The following is a 19509-nucleotide window of genomic DNA, read 5'->3' on the forward strand; positions in this document are numbered from 1 at the left end:
AACTCCCAGAAATCCTAACAGCTGGTAAATTGGCTGGGATTTCTAGGAGTTGTAGGCCAAAACTCCTGGGGACCCACAGGTTGAGAACCACAGCTATAGACACTGGTTTTTCATTAAGGGCAGAAGTTGGGATAGGCTTATGGCTACCCCAATTTCTAAACCACTTTTCAAAATATGCTGAATACTTATAACGTACTCCTTTGGATGCAATGTCAACAGCAGGGTCAGAGTGGCTTCTCCTTTCTCTTATTGAATCTATTTGCTGCCCAAAAGTTGTTGTTAGAAAATTCTTCTCAGCTGTCATATCATTTTGGGACTTTGACATTTCTAGAAAAAGAACATGTGAAGAAAAACGTATTGAACAAATTCAATATGTTTATGTCAATCCCTCTACATTTTGTTAGATTTTAGCCATTCTTGTAAGCTGCTCCAAGCCCCAGGGGAGTGGCGGCATATAAGTTCAAATAATAAATAAATAAATTTGCGGTTTTGACATTTATGATTCTATAGTCAACAACCTTCAATTAAGATGGAGGACTAGAGATTTTGGAGAGAGAACACCTTTCTAGGAATCTCGATCCTCCAGTACAATTCTATGGTCAGTTTCCAATGGAACTCAATGACAGAATGAATGCTGGAAAACTCAAATTGCCTAGGCAGGTATTATCTCTGGGATCTTCCACGCAGTCATATAACCCAGAATATCAAGGCAGAAAATCCCACAATATCTGCTTTGAACTGGGTTATCTGAATCCACACTGCCATATACTCCAGTTCAAAGCAGATAACGTGGGATTTTATTTAGCTGTGTGGAAGGGGTCTCATAAAAAAACCCAGCATTTTCTTAGTTCACGGTTTTTCACTTTCAAAGGGATGCTGTACCCCAAGCCCATCAAATGTGGAGGCTTGACTGTGAAACGGAAATTCTAAAAGAAAAACAAAAATTCTGATGCATTTAAATTAGCAGTATATTTAAGCCCATGGTCAGATCAGAGTCAGAACTACTTCAAACTATTCTACTAGAAAAATAAAAATGTGGGGGGTCCAAAATGAAAACCAGTATGGGAGATACTGAGCTTGGTTGAGTTGAGGGACAATAACATAAGCAAACATTTAAATAAAAAAGTTGACTGCAAACCACACATCTGGTTTTTGTGTTGCCAAACATGTAGTTTGGCAATGTAAGGTTCCAGAATGAAAAGGAAATACTCCATAATTAACTTCCCCATTTAAGGGGCAGCAAAAAAAGCTGAATAGAAATAATTGTCTCTGTTCCTGGAGGGGGGCAGATCTATCTGTCTATCTATCTATCTATCTATCTATCTATCTATCTATCTATCTAATCAGTGGTTCCCATACTTTTTGACCAGGGATCACTTTGACCAGGGATCAGTCTCCAACATTAGTACCAAAAGGGTTATGAATCGGTTTTTGGTTAACGTTAGATTCAGTTTGGTTATTTGGAGTGCTGTTTCAGAAAATGGCATTACATAGGCGACATCAGCTCTACTTTCTGATACAGAACATATGCCACCTAGTAATCACCATCTGCTCACCCACAGAAAACTATATTTAATAATCTAGAGCTGATGTGATAGTAGTAATCTTTCGTGGGTAGTCAGCCTCTCCCCTCCTGACATCCCTGTTGTTTCGGCACTATAAGAGGGTTTCACGAGACCAATCACTCTTGTTGATGTGTGATTTCAGAGTAGTACTGTGAGGCTGTGGACCATATTTCAGTGTAGTAATGTGAGGCCGTGGACCACAGTGTAGTTAATGGTGAGGCTGTGGACCATATTTTTGTTCTTGCGGACCACTGGTGGTCCACAGACCACAGGTTGGGAACCACCTATCTATCTATCTATCTATCTATCTATCTATCTATCTATCTATCTATCTATCATCTCAACAAACCTACTTTGAATGTTGAAAATCATTCAGGTTTTCTGAAAATAAAGTAGGACAAAGCTTTCTGGTTTTTTAATGAACATATAACAAATACCAGTGCAACAGAAGAAAAGGAGAGGGTCAGATACTCAGGGCTTGGAAGAACTACTTCTTGGGAGTACAACTTCAGTAGCCCACAAACAGAATGCTCAATAAATCTGGGAGCTGTTGTTTATCAATATCTCCTTTAACTTTCATTAGGTTACATCCCTAATTATTTGCAGTTTCTCAAGTCACTCCTGACACACACAAAAAATCCCTAATTATTTCAGTGGTATGTCTTCATCCACAATGCACTCGTTATTCTACTGTTAACTGCCAAAGCTTCACTGCATTGAATTTTGGGATTTGTGGTGAGGCACTAGAGCTATCTGGCTACAAACTCTAAATATCCTCTCCCTATACTGCATCCATGGGAAGTTGCCATGGCACTTAAATGTAATGTAGTACCATAATTGTGCAGTGTGAACAGGCCCTTATAGCATTATAACATAGCAAAGTCCTTGAGAACACTTACTTCTGATATGTGAAGTTAAAGACAGAAACAGGTTTTCCATAGATCTATGGAAACTTTTATTCTGGTCAAGTTCCTGCAAATACAGTTCGAAGGAAAAGATAAAATGATAAATCCTGAGGTTGTTTGCTCAATGATTTTCATGTCACGTGCCCATTAAATGTTGCAACAGGAGCACATTTGCAAGGCTGCAAACACAGCTAGCATTTCTATAGCCAAACAATTAGAAGAAATGCTTTGGCATGAGAATACAAATGGTGATGTTTACTCAAAAGGACAGCGAGCCCAGTTCAGATATTTTGTGTCTACCAAAGCATGTGGCTGCTGTAATTACATTAAGAATAAAAGCAAATAAAATACATCAATTATTCTTTTAATTTCTGTATTTTTATAGATTTTTTTTCTAGATAAGGAATTTAACAAGCCTTAAAATGTACAGCAGCTGGCACATAAACATTTGTGTATAGCAACTAACAAATACGTTCCTGCACATACCAGTTTGTGTACACACATGCATGCAAACAGACAAGTAACAATCCATTTTAAAGTTTTCTAAATTCTATATTTTTGTCTTACAAAAGCTAGTAAGCTTAACAATAATCTAAACAATTGAAAGTCATGAAACTTCATGGGAATGCAGGAAATACCCCCATTCCAAAGATTGTCATGAAAGCCATACACAAGGATGCCCTGATGTCTCACAAAAGAGAGGCTGAAGAGATGACAGGCCTCTCCTGAGCTCCTGTCCTCTCTCGGATTGCTGCAGCTTCCCTACTTAGGACATATTAATAGCCACGTCAACAACGAGCAAATGCATCTTACCACCTTCATGGAAAGTTTAATCCTCTTCTAAAAATTATTTTTCACAACCAGTTTAATGCAGTGATCAGAGAATAAGAATGGAACTTGTGAGATCTAGGTTCACACTACATAATCTAATTACGTGTAACAGAAATAATAACTAGCAATAGTCATAGATATATGTGTAGAATCTCCCTAGAAACAAATACATATATACATTACCACAGTATTAACTTCAGTTGTGGACTCTGCAAATGGAGGGGGAGTTGGAGGAACCACTGATATATTGCTGAAAATTTAAGGGGAAAATAAATTGAAATGGTTAAAGCACATTCTTGCAAAGTTCTGTTTATTATAACCTCCTCCCTCTTGACCTTCAGGAAAAACTAAAAACGTGGCTTTGGGACCAAGCCTTTGATCAGTAACTTTTGAGTAGTGCAATAAGCGATTATGAAATAATGCAATGACAAATAGCACGGCCATGGATTATGATGTAGATTGCACAATTTTAATGATGTTTTAATGTTTTATGTTTTTAACTGTTTGGATTTTTAATGTATTTGTTTATTTTATTGATGTGTATCTGTGTAGCATATATGGCAGGCAGCCTCAGAGTATGTGGCCTCACAACCTCTACGGATGCCTGCCATAGATCTGGGTGAAAAGTCAGGAGAGAATGCTTCTGGAACATGGTCATGCAGCCTACAAAACTCACAATAACCCAACATTACACCTGCTAGGAACCTCAGGAACAACTTATCATGCCACATTATCATCTCCAGAATGAGGTGACCTTCTTGTCCTTACCTTAGTTCTTGAAAATATTTTAAGAGCTTTGCACTAGCAGTTGCACGTCTGCCTATAAAGTGAGACAAGAACACACAAAGATCATTTAGTAACAAGATTTTTGAACTCAAGTATCAGTTTTTGTTACTTCAATTTTTGGTCAATTCTTTTTTGACACACTTTCATTTAGCAAAATAGTAGATGTTCTCAGCGATTGTAAGTGATTTTTCTTAAAACAAATGTTCAAGTTTTAGTTCTGTGTCAGAATGAGTGACAGAAAGTCACATTACAGCTGGAACATTCAGCAGTCACATAAGGCAGCCCTTTTGAAACATACCCACTTTGAACAAATGTATATCAATAACTATCCACCATTAAAGTAATGGTATAGATAATCTCTGTGCTTATACAACTTTGGGCTAATAACCAGCTAAAAAGGAAGTAATCTATATTATTCAATTATTAATCATCAATATGTAACAAAATGAAATGTGAGGCATAAAAAAGCAATTGATGTCAATTATTAACAGTGAATGCCTCAATGTACTACTACAGCGATTCTATATCAGATCAATTATTAACAATACAGAAAATAACCCTTTAACTTAATCAGCTGCACTGGCAGCTAAATTTATTATCTAATAGTGAGTGAGTAGTTGATCTCCTAAAATCTCCAGATAGGGAATTAACTCTGTACTCTGCAATAACCATGTGGCAATAACCCCACTGGTTCAGGTTTGCTATCTGTATCACTATAAATTAGACCAGGTGTCCCCAAACTAAAGCCCGGGGGCCAGATACGACCCTCCAAGGTCATTTACCTGACCCTCGCTCAGGGTCAATCTGTCTGAAATGACTTGAAAGCACACAACAACAACAACAACAACAACTCTATCTCATCAGCCAAAAGCAGGTCCACACTTCCCATTGAAATACTAATAAGTTTATATTTGTTAAAATTGCTCTTCATTTTAATTATTGCATTGTTTTTAAGTGTTGCTTTTTTGTTTTTGTTTTTGTTTTTTTGCACTACAGATAAGACATGTTCAGAGTGCATAGGAATTCATTCATGTTTTTTTCAAATTATAATCCGGCTCTCCAACAGTTTGAGGGATTGTGACCTGGCCCTCTGTTTAAAAGGTTTGAGGACTCCTGAATTAGATAGTCCTTCCACTGTGACATTGCAGAGAAAAGAACATGAAAGAAAAGAAGTGAGAAAGAAACCATCTATGTACACATATGAAAGAGAGGAAATCATTCTTATTAGGGCCAGAGGTTTTAAGAAGACTAGTTACGTTGGCTTGGTATTCAGCCCCAAACCAGGACATTTCTATTTGTTGCACTGCTGCAGGAGGAAGGAACGAACATATAGCTCCTCCAGGCCAATGTTTGAGGACATCAACATTTACTAACATCCCTCCACTAAAAGTTGACGAAAATGCTTTCAGACACCAGTAAGGGTCACAAGAAACAATCCTGCTATATGTTGGTCCCCCAAAAGTCTTTCCTTTTTTGAATAGGTAAAAACTAGAAATTTGTTTTGGAAAATAATAATAATAATAATAATAATAATAATAATAATGTTATTTATAGCCCGCCCTCCCTCCCCAAAGGGACTCATGGCAGTTTACAGAAGATAACAAAAATGGCAAACATTCAATGCCTGAAAACTAATAGACAATCAAAGCAAAAAAGTTCTCTCCTGAGCTGAAAATACCTCACAGCAGTACAAAAAGGTAGGGAAATTGCCTAAACACCATAAGGAGGATTGGGGGGGGGGGGGGGGTGGTAAAAGTTTTTAAAATTAAAAATTGACTCTGAAGGAATTTCTTTAACTCTTTAAGGTTCATGAATGAAATGTATTTAATGACACAGTGCCAAGTGAACTTCGACTCCATAGCTTAGAGCTTCATGTGATAACACATAAGCAATAAACATCTATGACGTACAAGTTCACCAATAAGAAGCCAGCAATATTTCCAAGCTATGCGCGTCATACCTGTTCTTTGCGTCATATTCTGGTGTCCTAGCTGTTATCTTATCAACAGACTATATCAAGATGTTTGGAAGCATGGATCAGAAGTGTTTGCATATATTTAACTTGATATCATTAGGAATCTACATTTTCTATGGAGAAATCTACATGAGCCACAAACACTGGTGCTGATGCAGAGTGGAGAATTCCAGATCAACACTGGGAGAATTTGCACCATCCGCCATGGCAGTGGATGATAAGTGTCCTCAAAGCTGGCCAGTATCAGAATAATGAGGGAGAAGGGGAAAGGAAGAACCACCCCTTCCTTTCTCCCTTCTGTTCTCCAATCACTCTGATGTCATTTCGTGGCTTGAGAAATTATCACTAGCAATTTTGTGCCCAGTGATCTCTGCTTAGACAAAGACACAACATGGATGGTGAGTCCCCTAGGAAGAGTGAGATGGCCAAGAAACAGCCATAGCTCATTCCAAATCATAACTGGACCAACAGTTTAACCTGCCAGAAAAGTGTGGGCAAGCTGAGCATCTCCTGCCTTTGTTTACTATAGGACAAGGCTTTGTTGAAAAGCCTTGAAGGGCATGAGAATCAATTAGTCTTGTGCATCTTGTGGATGCCACAAAGTTCATTCACCTTTTTCCTGCCTCATTTGGCCTATGTAGATAGTCTTGAAGTCTAAGCAAACTGCTTTTTCCAACATGGCAATACAACTCTACCTCATTTAGGCCTTATGGTCCTTTTCCGACTGCTCCTCTTTACTCCTATGGCACCTCAGAGATTCCCAATGAAGTGTAGCCCTTAAAGTTCCCATGGGAATCTAGTACATTACAGAGTTGTTGAAACAATGGCTGAGATAATCAATGTGAAATATATCAAACACTTCAAATGCAAATTGGTGACATCGATTTTAATACTCGGAATACATTTTAACTGATGGGGCCAAAAATTAAGATTGTGCTTGTTTAATTGTTCTAATTTTAGTTCTAATGTGTTACTGTAATGGGAAAAGAATAGATTTTCACTCTAACAAAGAGAAGTGTTTGTTTATATTTAATAAACAAAGGGGTGGAGCACAATGGTAGAAAACATCATTGACATGCATTAAGATAAGAGATTCATTTCTGGCATTCTAGTAAAACTTCTGCAAAGTTATAGCAAATTAAAATATATCATGTTGAATTAAAAAGGTCATAGTTTGACATTGATAATAGTTCATTAACATAGCACACCCTTCTCCTATGTATTGCTGTGTGCCTTTAAGAGTCATTTCTGACATATGATGACTTTAAGGGTTTCTGGGCAAGGTTTGTTCAGATGGAGTTTGCATTTACCTTTGCTTTCCTCTGACGGTGAGAGAACATGACTTACCCAAGTGGAGACACGAGTCTCCAGAGTTTTAGTCCATTGCTCAAACCACTATACCACCTTTAAGTACCACCTTTAAGTGCCACCTTTAAGTGCAATAGACTGAACTTTCAATACAGCATTCTTCAATGATGTACCATGATTATGCAATATCACACACACACAAACACAGGTCTTTGGAGTGACACTAACCATTTTATTCCCCTATGTTGTTAATGGGATAAAGCTAAGTGAGGATATCCGTCAAAGGAACTGCTTTTATCTACAGAATTTTAATAACTATTGTTCTTTTTTTTTATCCCTCTGCAGGCTCAAGGTCCTTTTCCAGAGGACTGGGAAACCCTTTAGTTTGGAGGTTCTGTGAATAGACTTGTTGCAGAAAAGCTCTGCTGACCCTGAAATATATTACCAGATTCACATGGGATTTATATCCAAAGATTATTGTGTTCTTATTTTTGACCAAAAGGTCAATGGTTCGAATCCGGGGAGCGGGGTATGCTCCTCCTGTTAGCCCTAGCTTCTGCCAACTTAGCAGTTTGAAAACATGCAAATGTGAGTAGATCAATAGGTACCGCTCCGACAGAAAGGTAATGGCACTCCATGCAGTCGTGCAAGGCACATAACCTTGGAAGTGTCTATGGGCAACGCTGGCTCTTTGGCTTAGAAATTGAGATAATCACCACCCCCCAGAGTCGAACTCAACTAGACTTAATGTCAAGGGGAAACCTTTACCAATTTCCCACCTGTTCTTTGTTGCTTAAAAAAATACTGCTGGTAGACATTTTAAACCGGATTAATATTAATCACTATTTTTTATTTAAAAAATCTGTTATTAGCCACATTTTATTTGTAATCTGTTTTTCAACTAATGCTCTCAAACCGTTTAGTCAGATTGATAGACAGCTAAAAAAATTACAGCAATAACAAGAGAGAATTAGCTCAGTTGCATGGTAAAAAGACACCTGAATTGAAATGTCTATGTTAACTCTTGATTCAATATAATGAATTATTTTTGAAAGGAAGATAATTAATCAATAAAAATATAACTGACTGACAGCCCTCTCTTTCTAGTTCCCCATTATTAACACTGTGCCAATTATGTGAGAAATTTGTGTTCCTCTCACAACAATTACTGTGGACTGATTGTTCAGAGAAGCTATGAAGACAGAATAGCATTGGGAAATTCAGTTCACTTCTGTTAGCCTGTTAATTTATTCTTGCTTCAAGAGAGCCACAAAACTGGAACACTGTTTTCTTTACCTGCAATTCTGCACATAGTCAGATTGCTTGAATTCCATTGATTTCAAAATGTTTAAGCAATTAAAGGTTGTATAAAATTTCAACTTCTAGCCAGACCATATTTTGCATACTTTGAAATGCTCATTACTACCTGAATGCTCAGACACTGCATTACTGATACAAATCGTTAAGAAAAAATAATCCTTGTCATTTTTATTTATTTCCAATTCATTGTTGCTGTTGTATGCTTTCAATTCAAACCTAAGGCAAATATGTCATGGGATTTTCTGGAGTTGAGATTTTTTGACTCACTCAGGGTCACCCAGTAGGTTTCTACAGCAGAACACAGTATCAAACCCAAGTCTCCAAAGTTGCAGTACAACACTCAAACTTTTTTGTTACCCTGGGTTTCTATTTCCAGCTCATACTACATAACAAAAAATCTAATTGGTTCTGTGGAATGCTTGCCGTGTATATGTTGCGCGCCGCCCTGAGTCCTCTTCAGGGTGAGAAGGGAAGAATATAAATGGTTCAAATAATAATAATAGTTGGAAAAACTGCTCAGGTTCCTGTTGCAGCTACTTATCTCAATGCATCTCATGACCAGGAGAACACTGCAGCTATCATTTTCTAGTATTCTGATTTGCAGGAGCTTGGAAACCCTTTGGTTGGGCTACTGCCTGGTTTAAGAGTTAGTTTACACTGACAACTGTAAACCCTATTTGAGAGCCAACATTGTGTAGTGGTTTGAGTGCTGGACTAGGGCTCTAGAGACCAGGGTTCAAATCAACTCTTGGCCATGTTACCTTAAGCACGTCACTCTCTCTCAGAGGAAGACCATGGCAAACTACCTTTGAACAAATCTTGCCAATAAAGCCACATGATATGTTCACCATAGAGCTGTCTTAAGTTGAAAGGTACATTATACTTATATATTGTTGAAAGCAAAATGTGAAATAAAAACATACTTGCATTCAGTTTAACATTGCAGAAAAGATTTATTTTTTATTTTTATTTTATTTTTTGCTTTTAATAACTACCTTCAGTGGGGAATTTCTTTGCTCGGATCTCAAAGAACCACTCTCCTGTTTTCACTTTCATATCTCTGCCAAAAAAACACAAATGTATGAAGCTTCTACATATGTTTCAATAACATATTTTCCATATTTTTAACATGTTATCCATGCAAATAAATTCTTATCCATGCAAACAAATTCTTATCCATGCAAATAGAAGGCTTTGATTGGGACCCAATCTGGATTGGAACCATAGTGTGAGGAGAGGAATAATTATTGCCTTCTGTCCCTATGTCGCCATTCTACAAAGCTACTGAACTCTGAAAATCAACTCACACCTGTCATAAACTCTATCAGAAATCCAGACTAGACCCTTTATTCTCCCTCCTAGGGCACTATGCTATCTCTCTGTCTTTTCCTTAAAATCCCTGCTCTTTCCTTCTTCTTCCCATCCTTAAATACATGCTACACCCTTCCTTTTCTTCCTTTTCCGCAAATAACTACCCTCCAACCATTACATACATGAGCTATAAGATGGGTTGATGAATAGATATTTTGTATTTATGTATTTACTTTGCTTGTATACCGCAGTTTCTCAGCCCGTAGACGACTCAACGCGGTTCACAACAAGAGCAAAAATGTCAATCGTACAACATACAATATTTAAAACCATTAACAGCATAATATACAAAATAATGACACATCAATAACAACACATTAACGTCTCGTAACTAAAATCGTGATCCAATTCGTCATCCATAATTCCGTTTCCTATATTCATCGTTCAATTGCACTATTTATCTGAACGCCTGTTCAAACAGCCATGTTTTTAGTTTTCTTCGAAACACCATTAACGAAGGGGCTGATCTAATGTCCATGGGAAGGGCGTTCCACAGCTGAGGGGCCACCACAGAGAAGGCCCTGTCCCTCGTCCCCGCCAGCCGTGCTTGCGATGCAGGCGGGATCGAGAGCAGGGCCTCCCCAGAAGATCTTAAAGTCCTGGTGCGTTCATAGGCAGAGATACGTTCGGATAGGTAGCTTGGGCCAGAACCATTTAGGGCTTTATAGGCCAACGCCAGCACTTTGAATTGAGCCCGGTAGCAAATCGGCAGCCAGTGGAGCTGGTGCAGTAAGGGAGTTGTATATGGCCCTCTCTCTTTCCAAATGTCATATATCAGACAACAAATGACTCAGATATGATGTTTAATCAATTTAACAACATTTCTCACTCATAAGCATAGCAGATGGTGCACATCCATAAGGAGGGATTCAGAATTATGCGACATCCGGAACAAACTTGCTGGCTGCACCCATTGCATACAGCGCCTCTGTTGATCAGTCTTCCAAGAGACTTCTGGCAACGGGCACATGACTTCACATGATTTTCATCGCTTGTGCTCTTTGTCCCCCTCCAGCGAAGCTGCTGCAGCTGTAGTTTCAGGTTCCTGTCCTCAACCAGGAGAAATTGAGGTGAGTGCATAAGTAAGAAAATATGCAGACATTTTCAAGTTGTTCAACTGCAGCATGAGCCCTCTCCAGCATAACTGACAGAAATGGATGATTGACACTGCAGTCCAACAACATATGAAGGAACACAACTTCCCTAACTCTGATCTCCCTGGAAGATGACTAGATGGTCACCCAGTCTTCAGGCTAAAGAGTCATCCCTGAAGCTCATCTAGAGGCTGTTTTGGGACAGATGAATGTAAACAAGCTAATATTAACAAAATTGAATTAATGTGGGCAAGGAAAGCAGGCAAATCTGGACAGAAGATGCACTGTTTCTCAATGGGGTTCACAGTTCCTCTGTCTGGGGGACATCCTAGACTATCCACTGAAATACAGATCTTAACTGTTGTGGTCAGGACTGTCTTTTACCAATTGAAGTTAGTGCACCAGCTATGATCTTATCTGGATGCAGCAGGTCTATCATGAGTCACTCATCCTTTGGTTACCATCAAACTACACCAGTGCATGCAAATGTAAATTGTGTGTAGAATCTCTGGAGACAGTTTGCAAGCCTATCCTAAGCAGATGCTAATTGGAGTAAAATCTTTAGAATGCATTACACCTGTTTTATGCCAGTTGCCAGGATCATCTATTCACTACACAGTGCTATCATACTTGTATCATTAAACCCCTAAAGAGTTAGGGAATAGCTGCTAAAGGAATTGCATGCACTTACACAAAAAATAAAATTGCATAGCACCAAAACAATACTTAACTGAATACAAACAATTCCCCATACAGTGTCAGAATGAAGAAATAGAGGGGCTCAAGATCTGAAAAAAGCTTACTTCTTTCCCTTCCCCAGATTACCTTTTTGTTTTTAAAGTATCTTGGACTAAATACTTTTATCTGGAATTTTATCATGAAAACGACGAGAAGGGCACAGTAGCAAATATGAGAAAAATCAAAACAGATCGAAAACAGGGTGGAAAATACGGCACATCATATTCCAAAATGTTAACATACCTTATTCTTTCTTCATCTATCCCTCTCAATGTTTCATCACGATGCAGGACTTCTAAAATAATCTTTTGCTCCAGGCCTTTAAGTAAGTTGAGATTAAGTTCTTGGGACATTTTCTCTCCTACTTCTAACAATAATGTTTAGAGAATCCTGTGTGTCCCTTCAAAGATAAGTGTTGCCACAGCCCAGCAACAGGTTTCGGGGGGGGGGGGGGGGGGGACTGAAAAGCTGTGAGTACTTGTAACACAGAACTTGTCTGTTGATTTCTGGTTCATTTAGAAATCCATTTACACTTTGTCATACTCCTAGAGAGAGATGGAAAGAGTCTTTTTCAATGCTGGTCATTGTTTTTGTACTCATCACCTGTTGAACACACTTGGTTTTCTGGGTCACAGATATTGCCGCTGTCTCCCATAAACACCAGGACTTCAAAGTCCTAATCTGGTGCAAGTAGTACCTAAGAAGATAAAATGATAATGCATTTGGATATATTAATACATAATTGTGTACTTCAAACTAAGAAACAACAGGAAAACAAGAAAGTCATCCTCCTTACCTTGCTTTAACTTTAGTGATTTCATGAAAGTATTAAATTGTATTTCTCAAGACCTATGGAAGAAGAAAAAATGAAAAAAGTTACAGTTTCCCAAAGTTCGCATTTGTATTCTGCAATACAGGGCTAGCTCCCAGTTCTTCAAAAATGAGAAATACACACTGTCTTGATATGCATATCACAAAGTTACCAAACCACAAAAAAGCTATGAATCATAGTTTGGACTAATAACAGAGAGACAAATTCTCCCGACCATAATAATGCTTACTCATCCTGCTGCAAAATAAGACATCAAAGTTAAAGGTTTGTTTGCAAGTCAGTTTGCTGTACAAAAAAGTAATAACGGAATAATGAAAACAAGCAAATTTGTTTTCAGACAGCACCTTAGTTTGCAACAAAAATGAAGATATCTTAACTGAAATTCACATCCTTCTGCCTACATTCTGTTGCTTTCTTATCTTGCTGAAATGAGCATGTACAATGGTGCAAAGAACAGCATATTTTTTAAATCAATCAATTATTTATAGGGCTTGATAGTTAATTGTCTTGTCTTTGAAACTATGGTGCCTGCAGAAGCAGATAAAAACATTTTGCACAGAACAATGCTATTATCACTGACCACACACAGCCCATATTCGTCCCGGCAAGGGGTGAGCAGACTATACAGTTAACTGGAAAAACCACATCTGCATTGACTTATAGATGACCACAGTAGACACTAGAAGTGTGTCTTCAATTTTCCTGTTGGCTTATGGTGACCACATTAATTTCTTTTTTAAAGCAAGGAGTACTCTGAGGGGACTTTGCCAGACCTTCTTCTAAAAATATAGCCTACACAGGCTTCTTAAACCTTTCCACTCGGGGTGCTGCTTTTGGTCTGAGAAATGTTTACGTGACCCCAGGTATATAGGTATATACAAAAGGTATTTTAAAAAACCCAAACATTTACTGATAACAGAATGGCATTTCCAAGGTGTTTGATACAGGCTAATTTTCATTTAGTCATGAAGTACAGCTGGGACATATTCTGCAGAGTCCTCTGTAAACACTGCACCACACATCCGTGTAAATGTCTAAAACAGCCACTAGGTGACATTCAGAAAATGTTTACAGCTGCCAAGTTTTTCAGGACTCTAATATTGAGGTAAGGAGACCTATGTTTGGGGTCATGGTCCACAGTTTAAGGTACAGTGGCCTACAGTAAGGACCTGCTGTTTTTTTGACAATTACCCACTTATACTAACTAGGACTGATCCTAATTAGATTCCAAAATCAGACAGGATCTAGTACATTTAAGATATTTAAGCCTCTGAAGAATTTTGGGGAATATTCAGAGATTCAAAATAAGGTGCAATTTAATGAGGTCTCATTCATCATCTGGGATTTTTCGTGTACAAGACAGGACATTCTACCAACAGCTGTAAGGTCATGGAGGTGGAGGAATTATGGGGTTCTGTTGGGATTCTAATCACAGATCTTGTCTCCATTCCTGTGAACATAAAAAACTGTTATGCTCCTAACAGATTGCTTGGAGATCCAAATGAGCCAGAAAAAAAGCTTTCTACAGTTTCAGAAAAGACTCTAATTTCACTCCGTATCAACAACACATGTGAAAACATGTTGGTGAATTAAGGAAATAGCTTATTATTCAGAGCATCACAAAGCAAGGTGTACTTCACCATGGCAATGTAGTGTGTACTACTGTACTGAGTAAACAAAAACCATTCATAACATACCACGGCAAGCTGTCTAAGAATCATAAAGACTTCATTCAAAGTGTTCTGAACTGTATAAATCTGTATTACAATTTAACTATTTTAGAAAATAAAGATATCCTCAAAACATACAATTAAACCCAAAATCCACAATACAGTTATGCCTTTATTTTAAAAGGTAAAGGTTTTCCCTGACATTAAGTCTAGTTGTGTCTGACTCTGGAGGGTGGCACTCATCTCCTTTTTAAGCTGAAGAGCTGGTGTTGTCTGTAGACCCCTCCAAGGTCATGTGGCCAGCATGGAGCACCGTTACTTTCCTGCAGAAGTGGTACCTATTGATTGATTCACATTTGCATATTTTCAAACTGCTAGGTTGGCAGAAGCTGGGGCTAACAGCAGGAGGTCACCCCGCTTCCCAGGTTCGAACCACCAACCTTTGGGTCAGCAAGTTCAGCAGCATTTATTGAGCCAACTAAAAAGCACAAAATGCATAATGCAAGCTACCAAAGCTTCACTAGTTTCTTGATCAGATAAAGATGTTAAAAATCATACAGAAGAAGTAAGTGACAATGATATAATTATAATTTTACATTTTGTCTCAGGTGTTCCTTCTCTTGCCGATTAAGATGGCCCATGGATTTCATTGCAGGCACACTCCTGTTTAGTTATGTAAGGAAGCACAAAAAGGAGGAAATTATAGGGGATAAAATTTCAAATCTGTCAGCAGCAGCAGAGTAGCTTTCACTGAGATCCACACTAACACACGGAAGCTTCAGATGGTCCAGCGCTCGGCAGCCAGGTTGCTAACAGGAGCGGCACTCAGGGAGCACACCACTCCTCTGCTGAGCCAGCTCCACTGGCTGCCAATCCGCTACTGGGCTCAATTCAAGGTGCTGGCCTTGGCCTATAAAGCCCTAAACGGTTCTGGCCCCGCTTACCTCTTCGAACGCATTTCTGCCTACAAACCGACCAGAATATTAAGATCGTCTGGGGAGGCCCTGCTCTCGATCCCGCCTGCGTCACAGGTGCGCTTGGCGGGGACGAGAGACAGGGCCTTCTCAGTGGTGGCCCCTCGGCTTTGGAATGCCTTACCAGCAGACATCAGACAGGCACCTTCGTTGCTGGCGTTTCAGAGAATGGTCAAGACCTGGCTTTACGAACAAGTGTTTGGCTAGGCAATGCAACTAACTAAGGAAGACGGTAACTGAACATAGGAACGGCACAATGACTATGAGAATGGATCTGACTTTAACGGAGGCGCTATATATGTTGTTTGTTGATTTGTCTGTCTGATGTTAATTGTTGTGGAGCGACGTTGTCGTCCCGGTTGTTGTATTGCTGTGTTTTAATTGCACTGTAAACCGCACTGAGTCGCCTGTCAAGGGCTGAAATATGCGGTATAAAAGTGAAGCAAATAAAATAAATAAATAAATAAATAACTTTGTCCTGATTGAGCTTTTCTTAGGCAGAATTGTATATGTTGCATGGCTAGCACAGTCATCCCTAAATACATTTTCTTTAGAAAACAGTTCACACATTTGTTTGTGATATGTTTCTGGCCCACAATAAAAGGACTGTCTGTCTTAGAAACAACAGAAGCACTAGGCAGAGGTCACAAGTCATTTACTGTGGAATATGCTCAGAGGCGTGAATGAAGTCACTCATATGAGAGTTGCAGCTTGTAACAATAGTGTTGAATTGCATTGTGAAGGAAGGAACGAACAGAAGTAGTGTAATGGATCATTTCATCCTACATAGTCTCAGAGAAGTAAAAAAAAATCAGAGTTTAGACTGAAATGTGTAAATACTAACACACACCTTTTCAAAATAGAAACTAATCTGACATCAATAATAGAATACTTAGTTTTAAATACAATATTAAATGAAGTTTTTAAAAGTTGCATAATTATGTTCATCTTCTGGATGGCTATTAGATATCTACTAACGAAGCTTGCATCAAAGTAAAGAAAATGGGTAGAGCTGGATATAGAATCCTTCAGGTGAACATGAACTAGATCAGAGTGGGTTGTTTGTCGACCTGCGGATGATGTTGGAAAGCAATATAATAAGCAACTACACAAAAGGGAGCAAGTAATGTCATCTGCCTTGCAAATATCTCAGTAACACGGTATGAAAATATAAACACTTCATTGTTACCAAAGATTTTCTTACCTTCACTCTCCACAGATATAGATGCACACATGGTTTCCTTTTAATACAGAAAAAACTCATTTGCCCTTCTCATCCGTTTTCTTCTTGTTGAACCCATATCTGACATATAGGACCTCCGTATGCTTCATTGTATTGTTCTACAACCATCCATATCGAAACCACTCGCTATAGATGTAGTTGGCTATGAACAGCAGGCTTTAAATGTCTTAATGGTTGGAAAGGGAACAGCTTGCTGTGAGAAAGACAAAACTGCCCTCATCAACATATACTTGAAACCTCTAAGCCACCTAACAGGAAGTCTGGTGGCAGTTAAGTATATTTTCACACAGCTTCTTCCTCTCTCCCTTGCTCACGATAGATGTGTGCAATACTGCAAACCTCAACTTCCGCAAAATTTCAGATTGAGAACAGAGACCTTTCATTTACTAGAAATGACAATTTATTTCTTTTTTTCTACTCTTGATATCTTGATGTGTCATGTGGTTATCCACTGATGTTTTACCAGTACATTGTAATAAATAATAATTTTTGCTATTGCCATTGATACTTTCTCACCATCTTACCCATATCAAAGGCCCATGTTTTGAGACCCAAGTGATGACCTTTTCTTCTTTTCCAGCTTTCTAATCATACATTCCTCACAGCTGGGTGGAGTGAAGGAGAATTCCACACATCTGCGAGTCTATCCAGCTCAGTTCTTTAATAGTATCAGAGAAGAAATCAGAGAAATGAGAAGTAATAATAGGCTTCTTTTAGGAACTTATAACTTATGAGGATTGCTAAAATTCCTTCCAATGGGAACCCCACACAAAATATCAAGTTTTTCTTTTCTTTCAGGAACAACCACTGTTTTTGTGAAATTTCTAGTCAGTATCTTACTCTTCATCCTTATTACCCAACTATTTAGCAACAAGCAGACCTCAAACTAACTAAGGGGACAAATATTTTTAAAAACTCCTCAAGGGGGTATAAGGACCAACATAGTTACTCCAAACATATTCTTGCCACATAATGTACCAGTTTTCTAGAACAGGGTTTTATATTGGAAGCAGAAACGCACAATACTCAAATAATGTCAGTTTCTTGTTTTTTGTTGTTGTTGATGATTTTTTGTCATGTCAGGAGCGACTTGCAAAATTGCAAGTTGCTTCTGTTGTGAGAGAATTGGCCGCCTGCAAGGACATTGCCCAGGGATCACCTGGATGTTTTTGATGTTTTTACCATCCTTGTGGGAGGCTTCTCTCATGTCCTCGCATGAGGAGCTGGAGCTGATAGAGGGAGCTCATCCATGCTCTCCACGGATTTGAAGCTGTGACCTGTTGATCTTCAGTCCTGCCGGAACAGGGGTTTAACCCACTGCACCACCGGGGGCTCCTAAATAATGTCAGTAATAAGGGTGAGCATCTAGATAATGTCAGCAATAAGGGTAAGTATCTAGATAATTCCTATATTTTATTATAACTTGTCTATATATATTTTTGGTTGGTGTATTCAAGTCACTTTCTTCCTTTGTACCTGCTAAGGTTGCTTCTTTCTTCTCTCAATAAGTTAGTCTCCATGGGGCTCCAACTCCAGTAAAGCATACTAGTTTATACCTCTAAATTAGAGCCAACATTTAGGGCATCTTTTGGCCAAGAACATCTCTTGACTTTGCCCAAAGTGGACCAAAGTCTTGAGTATAGCATGAAAACTTGAATTACTCACCAGAAGTCAGCAAACATCATAGGGACATCCAGCAAGGAATTCGAGGCAAATCCCCTTTTTCATGCCCATGTAGATTCACCAATACTACTATATATTCAAACATTTCACATGCCATTAAGTTTCTCTTTGTAGTATCCACTTGAGACATTTCACAAGCATAAGTAAAAACTTATCACATGAAAGACAAAAGGGAATTAAATGAAATGACCCTTCATGCAAGCAAGATCTCCACTCAAGACACAGGAATTCCTCCAAATGGAAATGTCAATATCTTGTCAACTTCATCTCTTACTGATACCTACAAATTCTGTAGAATTAGCAAGTGGCAGAGCCAAACATAATAACCACTAAGTTCCTGAACAACTTGAGGAAACGTTGCCTAAGGACAGAAATTGCTTTGCCCAGCGGTAGTGAGTAGGTAAAGGTAAAGGTTTCCCTGGCATTAAGTCTACTTGTGGACGACTATCGGAGGTGGTGCTCATCTGTATTTCTAAGCCGAAGAGCCAGCGTTGTCCATAGACACCTCCAAGGTCATGTGACCAGCATGACTGCACAGAGTGCCATTACCTTCCTGAAGAAGTGGTACCTATTGATCTACTCACATTTGCATGTTTTCGAACTGCTAGGTTGGCACAAGGTGGGCCTCACATTAGGAGCTCACTCTGTTCCCCAGATTCGAACTGCCGACATTTTGGTCAGCAAGTTCAGCAGCTCAATTGTTTAATCCGCTGTGCCACCATACTAGTGAGTATGAGAGGAGAAATAAATTAATTTAATAATTCTGAGAAAAGAGAGGTGGAAAGAACTAAGGGAAGAAAAAAGTAAAAAGTAAAAAAGTGGTGATTTTGAAAATCATTTGAAAATGTGTTTTAAAACATTTGAAAATATTTCAAATCGTTTGAAAATGCGTGTTTTTTAATATTTTTATATTGTTTGTATACTGTTTTTATTCTATCATGTATATTTATGCATTTTTTATTGTGGGCACTGTGCTGTGCCGGTTGTTAGCCGCCCTGAGTCCCTCTGTGGAAGTGAGATAGGACGGGATATAAATGCCCTAAATAAATAAATAAACGTTCCCAGTTGCTAGATCTTCAAATATGTCAGGGAGCAAATAAACATAAGAGAATAAACAGAATAGCACTAGCTGCCCTCCACCTTGGGATGTTTGAAAAAATATTTCATTCCAGTCCTGTTGGAACATCTGTGCAGTATATACATTTCCTAGGGGA

General features: G+C 38.6%; 1 protein-coding gene across 1 annotated transcript in view; it reads right to left on the reverse strand.

The window, feature by feature from the left end:
* The window catches only part of SYTL3 (synaptotagmin like 3), a 31086-nt gene extending 18733 nt beyond the window's left edge, over positions 1-12353 (reverse strand). Inside the window, exons 1-7 of the mRNA XM_060753657.2 lie at positions 12137-12353; positions 10891-11106; positions 9686-9750; positions 4070-4121; positions 3485-3551; positions 2465-2537; positions 197-327 (exon numbers count right to left, since the gene is read on the reverse strand). Of these exons, the coding sequence (XP_060609640.2) occupies positions 197-327; positions 2465-2537; positions 3485-3551; positions 4070-4121; positions 9686-9750; positions 10891-11106; positions 12137-12246 (714 nt within the window). The 5' untranslated portion in view covers positions 12247-12353. The remainder of the gene's footprint in view (positions 1-196; positions 328-2464; positions 2538-3484; positions 3552-4069; positions 4122-9685; positions 9751-10890; positions 11107-12136) is intronic.
* Between the last annotated feature and the right edge of the window lie 7156 nt (positions 12354-19509).

This window comes from Anolis sagrei, chromosome 1, assembly GCF_037176765.1.
Source record: "Anolis sagrei isolate rAnoSag1 chromosome 1, rAnoSag1.mat, whole genome shotgun sequence".
NCBI lineage: Eukaryota > Metazoa > Chordata > Lepidosauria > Squamata > Dactyloidae > Anolis > Anolis sagrei.